The sequence below is a fragment of the Natrix helvetica genome (genome assembly GCF_964273705.1).
Source record: "Natrix helvetica genome assembly, chromosome: Z".
Classification (NCBI taxonomy): Eukaryota; Metazoa; Chordata; class Lepidosauria; order Squamata; family Natricidae; genus Natrix; species Natrix helvetica.
Window position 1 is genome coordinate 43,989,515 of NC_138554.1, and position 20,255 is coordinate 44,009,769.

The 20,255-nt window shown below is 41.0% G+C and overlaps 1 protein-coding gene across 5 annotated transcripts in view; it reads left to right on the top strand.

Moving 5' to 3' along the window:
- Nucleotides 1-20,255, top strand: part of ARHGAP23 (Rho GTPase activating protein 23) — a 201,909-nt gene that overhangs the window by 115,531 nt on the left and 66,123 nt on the right. For all 5 annotated transcript variants that reach the window (XR_014173530.1, XM_081932088.1, XM_081932090.1 and 2 more), the window contains one exon: nucleotides 788-866. Coding sequence is in view for 4 of the 5 variants with exons in the window: in XM_081932088.1 (XP_081788214.1) it covers nucleotides 788-866 (79 nt within the window). In the remaining variant the exon portion in view is untranslated. The remainder of the gene's footprint in view (nucleotides 1-787; nucleotides 867-20,255) is intronic.

The following is a 20,255-nucleotide window of genomic DNA, read 5'->3' on the forward strand; positions in this document are numbered from 1 at the left end:
CAAAAAGAAACCATTTATAGCTGATCTCCACCATAAATTTATTATCATTGTATGAGGAATTACAGATTTACCCTCATGAAGCACAGCAATTTCTCTCACACTCATATTCTCTTGGAAAGAGGGTGATTCGAGATTTACAAATTTGAATGGAAAGTAACCTGCTTTCTATTTATAAATTGCCTCCATTAATGTAATGGAAAAACTGATCAATATTCCATCTGTTCAAGTTTTAACAATGTACATAAACATTTGTTGGAATGATTTCTTGTATTAATGATATAATATATTTTTGTTGTTTCCTTCTTTTTTCTATTTTGTTTGATTTGTGTCTTTTAACCTTTTAATTTTAGTTCATTTTAGAAATTAAAACAACACATTTTTTAAAAAGCAATTACTTTATTCCAAAAAGCATCTCTTTTTTTTTCAAGCTATGCTTTTTTTTAAAGTGTTACTTTTCCTACTGCAGAACATCTAAATTCAAAGGTTTTTTTTTTTAAATGTAGATTGTACCTTGCTATCTTCCTTACTATCTTTGTGAATTGTAACGTTAATGTTAATATTTGAATGCTTTATCTTGTTTTTATTTATTTTATATGCTGACTAGTGTTGTCGCTAGACAAGAGGGGTGACATATAAGTTAAACGAATGAATAAATAATAAAAATGGTTTGGCAAATTTTATCAGTAAAATATGCTTTCTCTTTTCTCTTCTTTGCTTTCAGTGCAAGATGCAATGGATGTAAGAAGGCTGTGCTTTCTCAGTTTCCTGTCTTTTTATTTTTTTGCAGGAGATCGACTGGTTAAAGTAAATGGTGAAAGCATCATTGGGAAAACCTATTCACAGGTTATCAGCCTCATACAGAACTGGTGAGTTGTTTCCACTATCCTTCCTCTTCCAGATCTGTTATAGATACCAATAAAATCCTGTGAACTTCATAGCATTATAGCATTAGAAGCAAGGAACAGATATAACTGATTCTGTCAATTAGATAGGTGAAACCATGTGAGAACAAAAAACTTGTTAGGCCTAAGATCATAGTCCTTGATGCTGCCATTTTCTTTCTTTCTTCTTCTCTTCTCAAATGCTGTTTGAAAATTGATTGTAAGGCTCTTGTATCAGGCTTCCAAATATTCTCCTGACTACTAGATTGCAGCAAAGCATGAGTAAAACTGTGAGGAGTACATCTCTTGAAGAGGTGTGGGCAGAATTCATGCAAGTTGTGAAGAACATTTCAGCGCATTATTACAATATATCAATCTTTTCCAAAGTTTCATTATGTTTTTAGGGGAAGAGTATCAGAGGTGGCTCAGTGGCTAAGACGCTGAGCTTGTCGATCAGAAAGGTTGGCAGTTTGGTGATTTGAATCCCTAGCGCCATGTGAACTCCTGTTACTTATCCCAGCTTCTGCCAGCCTAGCAGTTCGAAAGCATGTAAAAATACAAGTAGAAAAATAGGGACCATCTTTGGTGGGAAGGTAACAGTGCACGGCCTTTGACGTTTAGTCATGCCGGCCACATGACCACAGAGACATCTTCGAACAGTGCTGGCTCTTCGGCTTTGAAACGGAGATGAGCACTGCCCCCTAGAGTCGGGAATGACTAGCACACTTATACGTTAAGATTAAGAGAGGTTTGATGCCAGAAGATTTAGGAACCCCTGTCTTACAAGATGGTAGCTAGGGCTTGCATAAGACAATAAACAAGCCTCTTAGTCATCTTCTCCATTGTCTTCTTTGACAGCGTAATTTAATTTGCTTTAGAGAAAAGTCCTTTCCTTTGCTCAAAAGTAAAATGAACTGCTTGCTAAATATGGATCTAGGTCAGTGATGGCGAACCTTTTTTTGCTCGCGTGCCACAAGTGGGGGGAGCGCAGGGGGGTCGAGTGCAGGCGTGCCGCACCCATAATGCAACGTGCGACCACCCCAGTGCGCATGTGCTCAAAACGCGCGACCACCCCCATTTTTACATTTTTTTGCCCTACCCAGGCTCCAGGGGCTTTATAGGAGCCTGGGGAGGGCGAAAAGAGCCTCCCCCGCCCCCCCGGAGGCCCTCCGGAGGTTTCAGGGACTGTCCAGAGGCTTTCCTGAAGCCTTCGGAGCGCTTAAAACGACCCTCCGAGCAAACCGGAAGTGACTTCCGGGTTGCTCGGAGGGTCGTTTTAAGCGCTCTGAAGGCTTCAGGAAAACCCCGGACGGTCCCTGAAGCCTTCGGAGCGCTTAAAATGACCCTCCGAGCAAACCGGAAGTCACTTCCGGTTTGCTTGGAGGGTGGTTTTAAGCGTTCCGAAGGCTTCAGGGACGGTCCCTGAAGCCTCCGGGGGGGCGGGGGAGGTTCTTTTCGCCCTCCCCAGGCTCCTATAAAGCCTCTGGAGCCTGGGGAAGACGAAAAATAGCTTTTAAAAAGGTGAACTCAGCTGGCCAGCGCGCGCATGTGCGCTGGCCAGCTGACAGGGCAGCGCCTCGCGTGCCCTGACAAATGGCTCCGCGTGCCACTTGTGGCACGCGTGCCATAGGTTCGCCATCACGGATCTAGGTTGATTCAATTTCAGGTTATTTAGAATGCTGGCTGTATCCTTTTGTTTTCCTCATCTTAGTTTCCCACATCCTCCAAATATTTTTATCACATGTGGTAAATAAATGATTTTGCAACATAATTATTGCTGGCCTACTAATTTCACAAGTATCTATTAAGTTGGATCTGCCAAAATAATTGCCGTAACTGTTTATTTTGGGCTGGGAGAGGACTAAATACAAAGTCTATTCTGCTACTCTCAATTTTGGTTGCTCTTTTCACATTCCCCACATTAGGCCTGTCAAATATTTACTGTACTCTTATTTGTGTGACTTTAAGAATTTGGTATTTCTTCTATTCCCCTTTCCTACTGTTAAAACTTTGGGTGGTAGGGGACAAGGACATTCCCCATGGCAGTCTGTTTTCTTTTCAAGGACTCTAAAATTAATTATGGAATCAAATTAAACTTCCTTACACAGACTAGTCTGTCTACTCAATGAGTTTATAAATCATCCTTTAATCTGTTCTGGTAATAAAGGTAGCATTAATCATTTGGCACTTAGTTTATTCCTTATTTCTTAGGTTTTTTTTCCCTGTTATATTCCCCACCTTGTGTTATTTATAAAACAATGTCTAATATTCCTTCTTCCTCCTATTTTTATCACAACTGCAACCCTATGAAGTAGATTGGGCTGAAAGAGTGTGACCGAAGTCACTCATCTGGCTTTTATATTTAAGGTCGGACTAGAACTCACAGTCTCTTGGTTTCTAGACTTGTGCCTTAACCACTACACCAAATTGGCTTTCCCCCCCAAATCCGACAGATTCAGAATTTAATCACAAAATATAATACCCAACATGAAAATTGGATGATTTTTCCAAAATTGTGAGGGACTTTTTTAAGAGCAGGTCTCCCCCTGGTGGTTATGTAAGCACACTTCTGAAAAAGTTTTCGACAGAGGAATTTTGCTCAAGATACCATTGATGTTTGGTGCCAATCATGTCATGAAAATAGCCATATGAATTTTGTGGTGTCATGATATACTCTCCCCAACCATTGTACTATAATGCAGTAAGCAAATATGTAATTTAATATAGTTATGTTGCCCTATGTCACTTCCCACAGATGTCCATGCAGCTGTTGGAATTCAATATAATTGAATTGAATTGAATGAAAATGTGGAAAGTCAAGAAGGCTGCATATTTCCAAACATATTTTTACACTGAAAGTCAGAATGATCATACACGCTTTGTATAGCAGTGGCAAATTTTCTGGGAACTTTTCTCCTTTATGTGACTTTCTAAAATAGATTGTTTCATCATATTGTTTGAAAATTATAGAGAAAATGTATTAGAGCTTATCTTCTCACCATTACCTTTAGAAGAGCAACAACTCTTAAGCTTACAAGTTTGCAGGTGAAGAAATTATAATTGAGGTTTTTTAAAATTTAAACCAGGCAAACAAAAGAGGTTTATTTGAGAAAGAAAATAACGAATACAGAATTCTAAACTAATATTGCTGAAATCAGTTTGGCTATCTGTACTGAGTTTCAGTGTTTATGCACAGATCCTTACAAACAGAGTAAAATACTAGAACTTGATTTAATATTTCACTGAAGATCTAGAGTAAGATTGGAATCCATACAAATTACAGATATGTCAGGTCCTATAAAATCCTTGACTACTCACTCATTGCTTTACCAAAGGCAGATTGCTGTTTGCTTCCATTGAGATAAATTGTAGGTCAATCCTTAAAACAATTAGAAGTTATTTGTATCCATTGTAGAATCTTGCATTTTCATTATTCAAAAGGTAGATAGTCTGGAACAATAACAGTAACAATGTGGAACGTTCGAATCCAAACATACAGACATCTGGCCCACAACATGCCTGATATCACTATTATAGGAAAGTAAAAGTCTGGTTCATTGATATTACAATACCAGGTGATGCACAAATTGAAGAGAAACAGTTTAAAAAAATATCACAATCTGCAAATTGAAGTTGAGCATTTGTGGAGGAAGAAATCAGTGATTACACCAATAATAATAGGAGCACTTGGAGCAATACTCAAAGAGTTGCGTAGATACATGGAAAATTTAAAATTATTAGACCTGAATATTCAAACATTACAAAAAAAATCTTTCTCAGAACTGCCTATATATTCAGATGTTACCTTAATAGCTCTTAAATTCTTGATTAGGACTTGAACTGTTAAGTTTTTACCAGTCTCAGACTGTGAATGGAATTGAAGCTTAAATCAACAACAACAGCAGCAGCAGCAACAACAACAACAGTACAAGAGCTGGATTAGATCTTGAAGAGCCAACATCTAGATCTGAATTAACAGAGAAGATTAAGACTCAGATGGAAACACTGAAAGAATTCGATTGCCAAAACTGAATTAAGTTAGTAAGAAAAGTTTAGTTAAATTATTGAAGATGGTGAATGAAGCTCTTGAGACTACTCCAACAGAAACATTACCTCAAACACCAACTAATGTACACAGCACTTACGTTACTATTGAAGAATTGGTCTTGAAAATTAGAAAGAATAAAGCAATTAAGAATGGAAAACCAAAGTGGAAAATCCGGCTGGAGTTAAAAAATAAAGATAATTCGATTGGATTTAAATTACAAGGATTATAAGCAATTTGAAGAATTTGAGGCAAGGAAACCTGAAGAATAAAAAAAACCAGAATTAGCCTGACAAGAAGATATGACCTGGAAAACAAGGAAATTGCAGTTGTGGTTGAAGAGTTGAAACAAGGAGGTATAGCTATTGCAGGGAAAATAAAGTTATAGGATACCTGAATAATGCAGTTTCAGCAAAATCCACAATTTTGAGTGAACCAGCATTATTTCTATAAGACCCTTGAAAGTGGACATAGTGCTACTACAAGTGAAAAACCTAGCAAAAAAATACCCTGAAATTTTGGAAGAACTTGCAGGAAAACAACAAAAACACAATGAAAATGCAAAATGGATCAAGCAGGTTAAAAGTAAAAGTGACTAGAATGGAAGATGTTGACATAACAAAAGAAATGGTGCAAAAACAAGCAAAGAAGGTCAAAAATGGAAGTGCTCTTGGTTTAGATGAGCTGCATGGATTCTGCTTGAAATCACTAACATGTTTAAATGCAAAATTAGATGAATCAGTTCTGGAAGCATCAAAAAGTGAAAAATGGTAACAACTGAAATAACCTTTTGATTCAGACGGATGCAAAAAAGGGAAATAAACCCAAAAATTAAAAGCTAATCATTTGTCTGCCAACAACATACAAATTACTTACAGGCATTATTGCAAACCAAATTTATGGATGTCTAGAAAACAAGGATTTGCTACCTGTAGAACAGAATTGTGCTACAAAAATTAAAAAAGAACCAAAGACCAATTGATGATTGATAAATCTGGTTTTGAAGAATTCAAAGAAAAGACGAACAAATTTGTTCATGGCCTGGATTGATAAGAAAGCATTTTATTCTGTTCCACACAGCTGGATTGAGAAATGCTTAGACATTTTTGGAATTAGCAGCAACATCCAGAAATTCCTGGAAAACATCCATGAAGCTATGGCAAACTAAATTGATGGCCTGTGGAGAAGAACTTGGTGAACTTGAAATCAAACAAGGAATCTTCCAAAGCGACACATTGTCACCTCTGTTATTTGTACTTTTGATGGTGCCATTGAACAAAACAAACTGTGGCTATAAACTGACTAAAAAAGTGTCGAAAATTTCCCATTTGCTCTACGTGGATGATATAAAATTATTTGGGAAAACAAAAGCTGAATTTAGCTCACTGCTGAAAAGCCCTGAGGAGTTTAGCAGATACATTGAAATGCAATTTGGCATTGACAAATGTGCAACAATTGCAGGAAAAATTATTGAAGATGATGGATTCAAACTTGATAACGAAGAGTTGATAAAAGCAATAACACCAGAAGAATGGTATAAGTACTTAGGGAGTCGGAAGCCTTTGACCTGTTGCACAAACAAATCAAGGAAGCTACTTCAACAAAATACATAAAGCAAGTCCAGAAAATCTTGAGATCAAAGCTAATTGGAGGAAATATCATAAAGGCAATTAACATTTGGGCAGTGCCTGTAAAAGATAATCAGTTGGAATAATTGATTGGACTCAGCTAGAGTTGCTACAGTGGTTATGTGTCCTAGGTGTAGTTATTTATTGGTCAGGGTCGGGAGTATCACAGTTAGTATAGGGAAGAAGTATTAGCTATGTGAGATCCTAAATATGGTATATAGGAATGCTGGATATATGGATCATAAGAATGCTGAATGCTGGATATATGGGTCATAAGAATGCTGAATATATGGCTCCTAAGAATATACGGATCATAAGAATGCTATGAATTTACTCTGTGAAATTACTCACAGTGATTGTGAGGCATGACAAAGTAACATATATATGACATATACAAAGTGACATCCTGGCTTATAGTACACCAGATTGAAATGTACTTAAAAAGAAGAAAGTGTGGATAATTGATGTGGCAATATCAGAGGATAGTGGAGTAGAAGATAAAGAACTGGGAAAGACCACAAACTATCAAGATCTGAAAATTGAAGTTGAAAAATTATGGCATAAACTATTCATGGTACTTCCAATGGTTCTCAGCATACCAAATGGTACTGTAACAGTTGTCCCAGATGGAGCTGGGATGACAAGGAAGAGATTCAGGAACTTCTGAGCGGATCACAGATGAGTGTCATAAAAACATAAGGGAGTGTGAACCAGGAGGCAGTGGGCAAGAGGAAGAGGAGCAGCCAGGGCTGTTGGAGGAGCGACCAGGCAAGAGCCTGGCTGAATAGGAGAGAGAAGAGATGGATGACTAGGCAGAAGCAATGGGCAGAGAAGAATGTCCCGATGACCAGGCAGAAGCAATGGTGCATCTGAATTTGATTACTACGGATGAGGAAGAATTGCTACCTATCCCTATCCAGGGGCATGCAGGGCTGAAAGGAGGGAAGCACAATGGCTGGCCCCTCCTAATGAGCTGCACCAGCTGGCAGCTACTTGACCCAGCAAAGTAAAGTTAGAGGCAACTGGTCTGTTTGCTTCCCTATTGTGTGTGTACTCTTACTTTGTGTTTTCCTGATTCTGGACCATGCCTTGGTTTCTGACCTCATGACTAGACCTTGTACTTTGGTGCTTGGATTCTGGACTTGGACCTTGGCTTTGGTTACTGTGTGTGGAATTTGGACTTGTGCCTGGACTTCGGACTTTTATGTGTGGATTTGGAAGTTGTGGCTTGTGCTCGGACTTTGTACTTGCTTTTGACTTTGTGCCTTGGCTGTTGTGACTCGGATTCATTGGGATTTAGCATTTCTTGTCAGTGGGATCCGGGGAATAATATTAGGGGCTTTCAGTGTTTAAAAGCTGTAAAACTCTTTTGTGTGTGGAAAATGGAAACACCAAGTCAGCCACAGCAAACAATTTTGAATGGCACTGCCATTCAAACCTGCCCATTGATAAAAATTTCCACCTGTCAATTACAAAAGCTACACTGCTTGGTCCACACATATACTATGGCAACAAATTATGAATCCTAGGTTCTTGGGAAGAACTCAATGGATAATCAGTTCAGTGGCTGCCAAAGATGTAATGGCTCCCTCAGATGCCAAATCAGACAATGTGGAAGGGCCAGCTCCGGGGACATCAGAGGGGGACAATGGGTAATGTCAGGGGGATGTGGAAGGCTCTTGGTCAGAAGCAGATCATCAAGATGAGATGGTGTGGAGGATAGTGGTGGAATCTGCAAGCAAGCAACTGAAAGCAGGCAAAAGGAGAGACTTAGTTGCTGCCAGTGGTCACACGGGCCAGAGAAGATATGCAGTTGTAGCTGGTCAGTGATGAAGAGGAGTTGCTTCCTCCGCCAGATCCTAGATCATGCAGAGCTGAGCAGAGGGAGGGACAAAGGAGGTTGGGGGGTTTACTCAAAAGGATGCAGTCTCACCCCTCCCAATGAGGCATACTAGTCGGCACCAATTTAGTTTGGCCTTTGGAGCTGGAACATTGTCAGAGACAACTATTCACAGTCTGTTCGTGCTCTCTTCCTTGGATCTGTTGATTTTATGGGGCCTTTACTCCTAGATTCCTGCTGTCTTCCTAATGCTTTTGAACTGTGGCCTTTATTGACTTCATTGTGCCATGATCCCATTGACTCTGTTGTTTCTCATGTCTTGGATTAGTTATTGAATTTGTTGACCTTTGGCTTCACTGATTTTGCTGGGAGCAAGTTTCTAAAGCATTGAAGTCAGGACTTGGGGAATGATAAAGGGGCTTGGTGGTGTGACATATACACATTAAAGCCCATGTGTTTGTGTATGTATGGACTGGGACAGGGCAGTTTGTCTCTGACCTAAGCATTTTTCAGGAGAAAGTCCCATAAGCTCAGTTCCATGAAGCAACTACTTGTTGACAATACTTGTCTGGCCCAAGAAGTTGCCTTCTATTGTCACAGCTGGATCCGTTGCAAGTATCTGGGCCAGCCCAACCCAGTCTCTGTGCCAGTTAAATTTGATGGCAGGCTGGCACAGTTTCTAGTGTTCTTGGCCAGTGCCAATTGTTCATGAGTTTGTGAGCAGGGACTCAGATTGGGGAAAGGTGGAATTAGTGATTAGCCTGTTGACAGGTGCTGTGGCAGGTCGGCCACCCCATTTCTGGCCTGCTGTTTGGTGACCTTGCAGGGTTTTATGCTCAGTGATAGTTCATTTGTCATGGCAGAGCTGCCAAGAATACAGCCCCAACAAACTGAGGACAGCCGCAGTTTGGGATTAGTGACTTTCACCTTGTAAACCAGGAAATGAAATTGAAGTGTGGATAATTGATGTGGCTGTACCGGGGAATACTGGAATAGAAGACAGAGAATTAGGGTAGATCGCAAAGTATCAAGATCTGAAAATGGAAGATGAAAGATTATGGCATTAACTGTCTGTGGTAGTGCCATTGGTTATCAGCACACTGGAAGCCATTGTAATGGTTTTGCTGGATGCTGCCTTGGACAACAAGGTAGAGACGGCTTCAGAGATTTTGGAACAGGGCAGAGAGGAGTGCCATGGAGATGAGGATGATTCTGAACCGGGAGGCAATAGGAAGAACAAAAAGGAGAGGCCAGGAACTTGGAAGGGCTGTTGGAGGAGTGACCACACGAGTATATAGCTAAAAAGGAGAGATGAGGGACACAGCTACAGCCAGGAGACTTATTATTATTATTTTTATTTAGGAGATTTATATTGCAGCCTATTTGCACATGGCGACTCAGGGCGGCTTAGAAGAATATAAAACACCATATAAAAACAATAAAAGTAATAAAAGAGAGAACCATATTTAATAAAATAAAATAACTCCCCACCCACCCCACTCCGGAGACAATACATCATATGAGCCATTTAATGGGCTCCATCCCGCTCTGTGCTCCCCAGGCCCGCTGGCAGAAGCAGGTCTTCAGCACCGTCTGGAAGAGTGTTAGAGTGGGGGGCATTCTAATCTCAAAGGGGGGGGGGAATGATGTTCCAGAGAGAGGAAGCCACCACGGAGAAGACTTGTATTACCAGGCAGAAGCAATGGGCAGAGGAGAGTTGCATCTCCAGTTGGTTAGCAGGGATGAGGAAGAATTGCTACCTCCCCCATCTCAAGGTGCATAAGGCTGAACGAAGGGAGGCACAACAGAGATCAGTGTGACTACTTACAAGCAGACAGCCTGGCCCCTTCTAATGAGCTGTTCCAGTTGGTGGCTACTTCACCCAGCGTGTGGAGCGAAGTAAAGTTGGAGGCAATTGATCTGTTTGCTTCCCTGATGTGTGTGTGCTCTGACTTCATGTTTTCCTGATTCTGGACCTAGGTCTTGGTTTCTGACCTCGTAACTGGACCTTATAGTTTGGTGCTTGGATTCTGGACTTGGACTTCTAGCTTTGGTTATTGTATGTGGAATTTGGACTTGTGCCTGGGTTTTGGATTTTTGTGTGTGGATTTGCGAACTTGTGGCTCGTGCTTGGACTTTGAACTTGCTTTTGACTTCATGCCTTGGCTATGCTGACTTGGATTCATTGGGACTTTGCGTTTCTTGTTATTAGGATCTGTGGGACCATATTAGGGACTAGCAATGCTTAAATAAAGCTGTAAAAATCCCTGGTCTATGCATGTATGGGCACACCAAGTCAGCCACATCAAACAATTTCCGATGAAAGTGCATAGCTGCTCCAAGAAGATACCCGTCCATCATTGCAACTGACCCAGTTGCAAGTATCTGGGTCATTAGACCTCAGCATAAATGCCAAGTTTGTTTGCTGAATAAATTTGATGGCAGGCTGGCACAGTAATTCAGTATTGTTTGACCAGTGACAGTTATTCATGAATTTGTGAAAAGGGATTTTCAAACTGACTGGGACAAGGTGGGATTCGTGATTTAGCCTGTTGACAAGTCCTGCGACCAGGTCGGCCACCCCATTTTCACTCAGTGGCTTTTGTGGGACTTTGCAGGGTTTTGTTGAAGTGCAAGTTTAAGTATCCTGAGAAAGTCCAGACCAACAACAGGCATCTGCAGGAGTTGAACAAGTGGCAGCAGGTGGCCAACTGCATTGGGTATTTTCGTCTGGTAAACCAGGATCTAAAATGGAATGAGGAGGCCTTTACGGACCAGTTTCAGGAGGGGTGAAGCTGTCAGATTAGTAGGCAAGGCAGGAATCCTTCCAAACCTTCAGGAGTTGATGTACCTGTGTCTTCATATTAATAGCTGCCTCAAGCAAACAATAGTGAGAAAGTGCAAAGCAAGGTTGCCAGGGCTGTGCAAGAAGCGGCACCAACTCATGAGGAACTTATGCAAGCCAGACATGCTCAACTGTGCATGAAACAGGCACAAAAGGACCACCGTCATTGGAAGGGCTCTGCCCCAGCACCAAATCTATTCTCCCCCAACATTCTCAGGCCGGCATTGGTCCAGCCTAAGCAAGCTGGGAGAGCATGGACACACCAAGTCAGCCACATCAAACAACTTTGGATGACAATGCTTAGCTCATTCAAGAAGATGCCTGTCTATCATTGCAGCTGACCCAGTTGCATGTATCTGGGCCATTAGACACCAGCATAAATGCCAAATTTGTTTGCCAGATAAATTTGATGGCAGGCTGGCAGAGTTTCCAGTGTTGTTTGACCAGTGCCAGTTCTTCATGAATTTGTGACAAGGGATTTTCAGACTGATTTGGATAAGGTGGTATTCATGATTAGCCTGTTGACAGGTCTTGCGGTCAGGTTGGACACCCTGTTTCTTCTTCTGCTGCTCTTGGGTGACTTTGACTTTGCAGGATTTTGTGTTCAGTGCGAGTTTGAGGATTTTGTGAAAGTCCAGACTACCACAGGCATCTGCAGAAGTTGAAACAGGTGGCAACAGGTCGCCAATTACATTGGTGACTTTTGCCTGACAAATCAGGTCCTAAAATGGAATGAGGAGGCCTTAACAGACCAGTTTCAGGAGGGGGCACATAGACAAGACAGGAATGCCTCCAACCCTTCAGGAGTTGATATACCTGTGTCTTCAAATTAATAGCTGCCTCGAGCAAACAATAGTGAGATGGTGCAAAGCAGGGTTGCCATGGTGGTGCGAGAAGAGACACCATATCATAAGGAACCTATGCAAACCAGACATGCTTGACTGCGTGAAACAGGCACAGAATGATCACTGGCATTGGAAGGGCTCTCCCTGCATTGTAGGAGCAGGTCATTTGACAGACAAGAACAGAGACCACGTGAGCATCAAATATATTCTCTCCCAACAATCTCAGGCCGGCCTTTTGTCTAGGTTGACCAAGCTGCGAAGACCATCAGAGCTGCCACAAACACAACCGCAGCCAACTGGGGACAGCCACACATTGGGATTGGTTATTTTTCCTGGAGAGTTACACAATTAACAGTTGAGCACCCACAGAAGTCACCTGGGATTGCTCATTCAGAAAGCATCTGACCAGAAGTGTGCATCTGAGCAAATGTGTATTCTTAAAAACAGGTGCAGGATCCATGCTTAGCCTGGTGACATGTCCTCCGCCCAGGTTGGCCAACCCGTTTCTCACTCTGCTGCTCTTGGGTGCTTTGCATGGTTTTGTGCTCAGTTGAAGTGCATGTTTGAGAAGCATGTGAAAGTCCAGACCACCAAGAGGCATCTGCCGGAATTGAAATGGGCGGCAGGAGATGCCGAGTAAATTGGGGACTTTTGTCTGGTAAGCCAGAACCTAAAATGAAACGAAGAGGCTTTTACAAACCAGTTTCAGGAGGGGCAAAGCTGTCAGATTAGTAGGCAAGGCACGCATCCCCCAACCCTTTAGGAGTTGATGCAACTGCATCTTCATATTAATAGCCATCTCGGGCGAATGGTGAGGAGGTGCAAAGCAGGGTCGCCAGGTCCCATGGTGGTGCGAGAAGCAACACCACTTCATGAGGAACCTCTGCAAGTCAGACATGCTCGACTGTGTATGAAATAGCCAGAGAAGTACCCCTTGGCATTGAAAAGGCTTTGCCTGCATTGTGGAGGGGCAGGTCATTTGCAGAGAACAGAAGTCATGTGAGAATCCCTAGCACCAAATCTATTTCCCCCCAACATTCTCAGGCCAGCTCTTGGTCCAGCTGAGCAACTTGGGAGGCCACCAGAGTTGCCACAAACACAGCCCCAGAAAACTGAGGACAGCTGCAGGTTGGGAATCCATGAGTCCATGGACAGAAATTGGCAGTGCTTGGTATTTTAAAGTAATTCAGTTTGATTGTCTGAAAAGTTTTACTCGCTTGGTAGTTCTGAGAACATCTGACCAGAAATGTGCTTCTGAGAAAAAGTGTAGTTTTAAAAACATCAGAATTTTGAAAACAGCAACACTTCAACCTTAGTAAGTATTTATGTGATTTCAATTTTATCTTTAGAACGACTGGTTTAATTTAGTGCAAACTTTGTTTTGCTACTGTACTGTTTTTAAGTTTGGATATTGTCCTATTTGTATGCAAATTGCTAGTTTAAATGGACATATTGTTTGTCTAGAATCTTTAGTTTGTGCTCTTCAGGTGATATTAGGTAGCCGACTCAGCCACTATTTTCTGTTAAACTGGCTGCCCATTTATCAGCCTCCTCTTCCACAAAGACCCTGCAGGAGAAGGCAGTATGGACAATTGTTGGATCTCACAAAGTGAGAGCTATGGGCCATAAACATGGCTTTTGATGTGTTGCTGCATAATAGTGATAGTGTCACTGGTGAACTTAATAAGAATAATAAGGTGGCAGTTACAGCTGTCTGTGATGATAGTGATTCAACTGGGCAGGGAATTGTGGTCCATGAGGAACAAGTTGTCTTGGATAAGGGAAGAAAAAGAAAGCTATCTTCTGGTTGGGGATTTAACTGTAAGAGGTGTCTAGTTAGGAAAGGATGTGGAGATTTTGAAAGAGGTGAGATACCTGCCTGGTGCTACACCCAGCAGAGAAAAGAAATACATTGTTAAGATTGTCAAGAATGCTAGTAAGGATTGTGGTATTGATGTTCATATTTGCACTAATGATCTGTGTTAAAAAAATGTGTTTCCTGTGCAGAAAGATTTCTAGAGTTTGGGCCAGGAACATAGCAGTCTTATTATTGTAGAGGCTTTACCTGTATATAAGGAGCAAAGGGAGGAAGAATAAGCACTTATAACAGTTCAATATGCGGCTAAAAGAACGGTATAAAGTTGATGGCTTTTGTTATTTTGGTCATGTTATTTGCAGTTGGTCTCATATAAAGGTGAATAGGAGAGATGGTTTGCATCCATCACAAAAAGGAACTGAGCTACTTAGTATTAAATTTGGGGTTTTCTGGAGAAGCATTTAAACTGAATAACGGAGACAAAGAATTAATTGATACAGAATATTTCTGCTCCAACAATCTAAAACTAATGGGGTTGTCATTGTTTCAAAGATAGATGTTTGTGTGATTAGTAGTATTAAGGTCGCTGCTAAGAAAACAAAATCAAGATTTTGATAGTGTGTGCCATATCATCTACACTAATGCTTACAGTTTAGGCCAGGGGTCTCCAACCTTAGCCACTTTAGGACTTTTGGACTTCAACTCCCAGAATTCCTCACCCAGCTTTAGGAATTAAAGTCCACAAGTCTTAAAGTGGCCAAGCTTGGAGACCCCTGGTTTAGGCAACAGTCTTTGTGAACTAATAGCTGTTACGTCCAGAGATAGCATGGTTCTTGTTGCAATTACAGAAACACGGTTCAGGGATTCAAATGATTGGGGTATAAGTATTCCAGGCTACATAGTATGCAGAAAAGGCAGTAGAAAATGGGATGGGTTGGAGTTGCTATTTATGTCAAAAAGGGCATAAAACTACAACTATTTCAGAAAAAAACATGTGATCTACTTGAAACTCTGTGGGTTTGATGACAAACTAGAGAAGGATCAGACATCAGAATTGATGTCATATACAGGCTTCCAGAGAATTCTGATAGCATTTGAGTTTAGGAGATAACCCAGATGGCAATCAAGGGAAAGGCTGTAATCTGTGTGATTTCAACATGCACAACTGGACTCTTTCAACTGCACTTAGAAGCAGGAGCAGGGATATATTAGAGGAATTAAAAACTGCTTTTCTAAAAAAAAAGGTGCGTGAACAGGAAAGGCGCCCCTTCTGACCCCTAAACAGCATTAGGACTTGACAGAAGTATTCAGTGAGAAGGATTCAGACATATTACCAATCACCCACCCTCACAGACTGCTCCATAGAGATACTGCTGGCAGCAAAATTACCGAAGCCATAATTATACTCTTTGACTCCAAGGGATGAACTCCAATCCTTTATAGATAAGAATCTAACACAGGGTTTCATTTAGCCAGCAAAATCCTGTATGGCACTGCATGTACTATTTCAGGGAAAAAAGATGGGTCCCTTTGCCTCTGCATGAATTACTGTGGCTAAACACCATTTGCATTGAAAACATCTCCTTGCCACCTAACCAAAAGGAAGATATTGACAAAATTAGACCACAGGGAAGCACATTACCAAGTATCCATTAAAGAAGGAAATGTGTGGACAACAACCTCCAATTACCTCTTGGAGTGCTTCCAATTGTGAGTGTTGCCTTTCAAGCTACAAGGAGTTCTTGCAGTCTTCATGCAATTAATTAACAAAGTCCTGCATGAACATTCGTATAAATGGGTCCTAGTTTACTTAGCCGATATTCTGATTTATACTGAAACTATGGAGGAACAATGAAGCTGGTCAGAGTAGTACTGAAAAAGCTCCATGCCACATAATTATACACAAAACTCTCCAAGGAGTTCCACAGGGATAAGATTGACTTTTTGGGCTAATTGAATATTTTCCCACAAGGAGGTGGAGATGAAGCTGTGAGCGATACTAGAATGGTGGAGCCCGCATACCCGAAAACCATTCCAAAACTTCTAGGGATTTGCTACCTTCTATTGGCAATTCATCCCCTCATTCACTCAAATAGCGTTCGTTATTAACCTAAAGACAAAGGGAGAGGGAAAACCTAACCCGAGCCAGCCCCTTAAATGAACAACGGAAGGCCAAGCAGCTTTTGAAAAATGTCTATCCATAGCCAAGCCCGTGCTAAAACACCCAGACCCAAATGCAACATGCAACAAGCCGATGTGGTAGTCAGTGGCGGAGTAAGGCTCACTGGTATCGTAAGCACTGACAAATCTTGGTGCCCCCCTCCCTTATTTGTATATACTGTACAAACAAAGCCAAGCTACATTGGATTTTTTTTTTCTTTCTCAACTTTGTGGTCCCCTTTGGGCCTGGTGCCCTAAGCATGTGCTTAGTCTGTTAATGGTTAATACACCACTGGTAGCAATGAGGGCTTTCATCAGAAAAACCACCAAGGGATGTTGCAGCCATGTGCTTACAACTCTAGAAAACTATCCAATTCTGCGTGCAGATGGGCAGCCTGGGAAAAGGAAGTTTATATGCAGTGAGCTCTCCTCATCTGGAGACACTTTCTAGAAGGCATTAAAACCTCCTTTGAGGTGTGGACAGATCACAAAAATCTGGAGGTTTTGAAAACACTTAAAGCAGAAGCTGAGAGCCATATTTACCTTTGAGAAATATTCAGAGCCAGGACACATAGGGAAGAGCCAGGACAAAAGCTAACTTAATTTAAATACTGTAATAGATATTATGAAATCCTTGCTCCCCATACACTTAATCATTTTCTTAGTCAATACTGATTCCTATACTGTGAAGCAACTTGGGACCACCAATGAAAGTCCTTGAAATTTCACATGCCTATAATGTGAAACTGGCTAAATAATCTTGCATTCTACTTCTGAGTAAACATATTGAAATAATTACTTTTCTATTAAAGTTATTATTATGGTTCATCACTCAGCCAGATGTATAGGCTGGATTTGCCATAGTTATATACACAACAATATGAAGTCATAGCTGCCAGTTTTTCATCTGGTGCTCCTATATTAACATGGAATGTAGAGGAATGGAAGAACAAACTGTGATCTATCTAAATTTCTGTACAATTTTGGTCTGATCGCAGTATAAAAGATCTGGTTAACAGTTGGGGATGAATAAATCTTGATACCTGGATTTAACTCCTGGGTCACCCCAACATAGAAACTAAAAAAAAAGACCATGCAATAAGGGGTCTGGTCTATTGGTCTATTAATCAAGGAAGAACTGGGATGGAAAGGCACAGAAAAGAAAAGACCGTAGGTGCCTTCATGTGGCTGCCCAAGATAATATTGCAGTACTTAAATGTGTCAAGTTTTTGAAGTGGCTGGCTGAACAAATCAGGCTTAGAAAAAAACATTAAAAAATTACATGCCTCAACATCTCAGAAGTTTCTCTAGAGCAGTGGTCCCCAGATTTTTTATCGCCATGGACCGGTCAACGTTTTACCGCGGCCCGCTGATGGGAGCGATGTTGATTGTTTATATTTTAGATTGTTTTGATTTAATAATTTTAATTTAATTGTATTTAAACATGCCTTCAAAATAAAATACAGTTACACAAAAAAATGAATATAAAGTGATTTAACATTTTAACTCACTAGAACGCTAAATCAATGAGAACTCTGAGCTTGTTTCTTTGCAATGAGATGGTTTCATCTGGGGGTAATAGGAGACAATGACACCAGAAGTGTGTTGCTTATGTCCAGTTTATTCCGTTGTTTTGTTTTGGTTGCTGTCACTGCAGAAAACCCCACTTCACACAGATAGGATGTCGGAAATGGCAATAGGGATTTAAGTGCTGTGGTGGCAATCTCAGGGTATTCCGCCATGAGTTTAATCCAGAACACCAGCAGAGTTGTTGTCTCAAACATCGTTTTAAGGCCACCGTCATTTTGTAATCTCCTGCAGTTAATCTTCTTCTTGCACAGACATGCTAGATTCGCCTGGTTTGTTGACAAATGGGTCGCAGATCCATTCCTTACCAGTTTGTGGGTCTTTTGTGGTTGGGAAGTAGCACTCAAACTCTTTTAAAAGCAAAGACAGGTGATCGTGCACCAATTGGGAGAATGAATGCTCAGTCTCAGTCTCGCCTAAAATCCCTGCTAATGTCTGAAACATGTCCAAAATGCCTCTGTTCACGCGCCGTCCCCACAACTCCAGTTTGGCTTTAAATGCAGCTACTTTATCTGCCAACTTGAAAACAGTTGTCATTTTTCCCTGAAGGGACAGATTGAGTTCATTGAGCAGGCTGAATATGTCACACAGGTAAGCCAGTTTTGCGACCCATACCTTGTCACTGAAATGTGCTGCCAGCGGTGACTTCTTTTCTGAGAGAAATCTTTGCAATGGCTCTCATAATTCAAATACTCTGGTTAGCGATTTTCTTCTGGATAACCATCTTATTTCTGTGTATAAGAGAAGGCATCAGTGCTCTGTGTCCATCTCCTCACAAAGCTGCTCGAACAGGCGTGAGTTAAGGGCGTGTGCTTTGATGTGGTTAATAACTTTAATGACATCAATCAATACGCTGTTAAATTCAGGTGACATTTTTCGGTTTGCCAGCATTTCCCTGTGAATGATACAATGCATAGATTCACTCTCAGGTGCAGCCTCCTTAATCCAAGCAGTTAAACCAGACAGTCGTCCGGTCATGACAGCAGCTCCGTCTGTGCATATGCCGACACAAAAGGACCATTTTAGTTGTCCTGATATATAACCATCCAATGACGTGAACAGTTCTGCTCCTATGGTGTTGGTTGGCAAAGATAGTGCACATAAGAAATCCTCATGCACATCCTCCTGATATAGATATCGCACATAAACAAGTAGTATTGCCTTGTTGTCAATATCTGTAGATTCGTCAACCTGGAGTGCGTACCATGGTGATGTATTAATCCTCTCCAACAATTGTGTCTCAATGTCTTCGGCTATTTCCTCAATGCGCCTAGTCACAGTGCTAGCCGACAAAGGCACATGTGCTATCTTTTCCACAGCAGCCTTTCCTAGAGGTTCACGGCAAATGTCTTTAGTGGAGGGCAAGATAAATTCTTCACCGATAGTGAATGGCTTTTTAGCCTTCGCAGTACGGTTAGCCACCAAATATGATGCTCTCATGCATTCTCCTTTATTGATGTGGTGGCCCTCATAAATTTCTTCTGTCCTTCGTGTTCCTGTTTTTTTCTTTCAAAATACTCCAGGGGCTTGTCTTTTAATCCAGGGTGCTTGGTGTTCAAGTGGCGAAGCAGTTTTGAAGGTTTAATTGCCTCATTAGAAAGCTGGTGCCACAAACTATGCAGAGCGGGGTTGGTGTGTGGGAATCACCTGTCCCGATAAATCGATATTTCAAGTAGGACTCATGGTATTGTCTGTTAAAATTTTTATGTTTCTTTGATGTTGAAGGCTCTTCTTCTGTCTCTTCACTGGGCCTTTTCTTTTTCCCAAGGAAACTTTCTAACGACGTCTGTTTTGTACTCATTTTTGCTAATTTGTGGGTTAAATTTGAGCAAACACAATATACACGTACACCAAGCACTGTTAAACATGAGAAAGTACCGGTGAACAGAGAGAAGAGCGCCCCGATATCACGATATTTTGTGCATGCGCGGTATTGGTGTGGCTTTAGGTGACGTCTCTCAGCTCCTGGTTAACCTCTCGTTCATGGAAGGTCGAACAAACCCAAGAGAAATACACCACAGTAAATAAAATGGAAATAATTTCATGTTCCTTGGGCGGCCCGGTACCATTTGATCCAGGGGTTTGGGGCCACTGCTCTAGAGCATAACTCGGCTTTACTTCATGGTAAAGCAAGGGAGTCCCAATCGAAGAAATATTTTGCATTTGTGAAGCACCTCCCACTGAAGATACCTGACACATTTTTGTTGACAGCAAATTTTACTATCGAGAAAGGGCAGCTTATTTAGACCTTTAATTTCAAAACTAAAAAATATTGGGAGATATCTGGGGGGGGGGGGGGGAGTCTTGCTTATTTTAGGGAACTAACCTGCACACCATCAATAAGGTTGTAATCTTCATTTCAAAGGCCATCTCAAAGAGGACAGAATACCTTTGTCAAATTGGGTTTAATTGTAGGGATGATTATGTATTATAAAGTTTTGTTTTATTATTATTTGAATTTTTATATCAGTTTTACATAGTCAAATGATTTAATAAAGTTCTCTTCTTTTTTTGCCTTATACTATTTTATCTTATATTTTATCTTCACTTTATCTTTAACTATTAGATTTTATTCTATTTTAACTCACTGTAGCTATTTTAACCTATT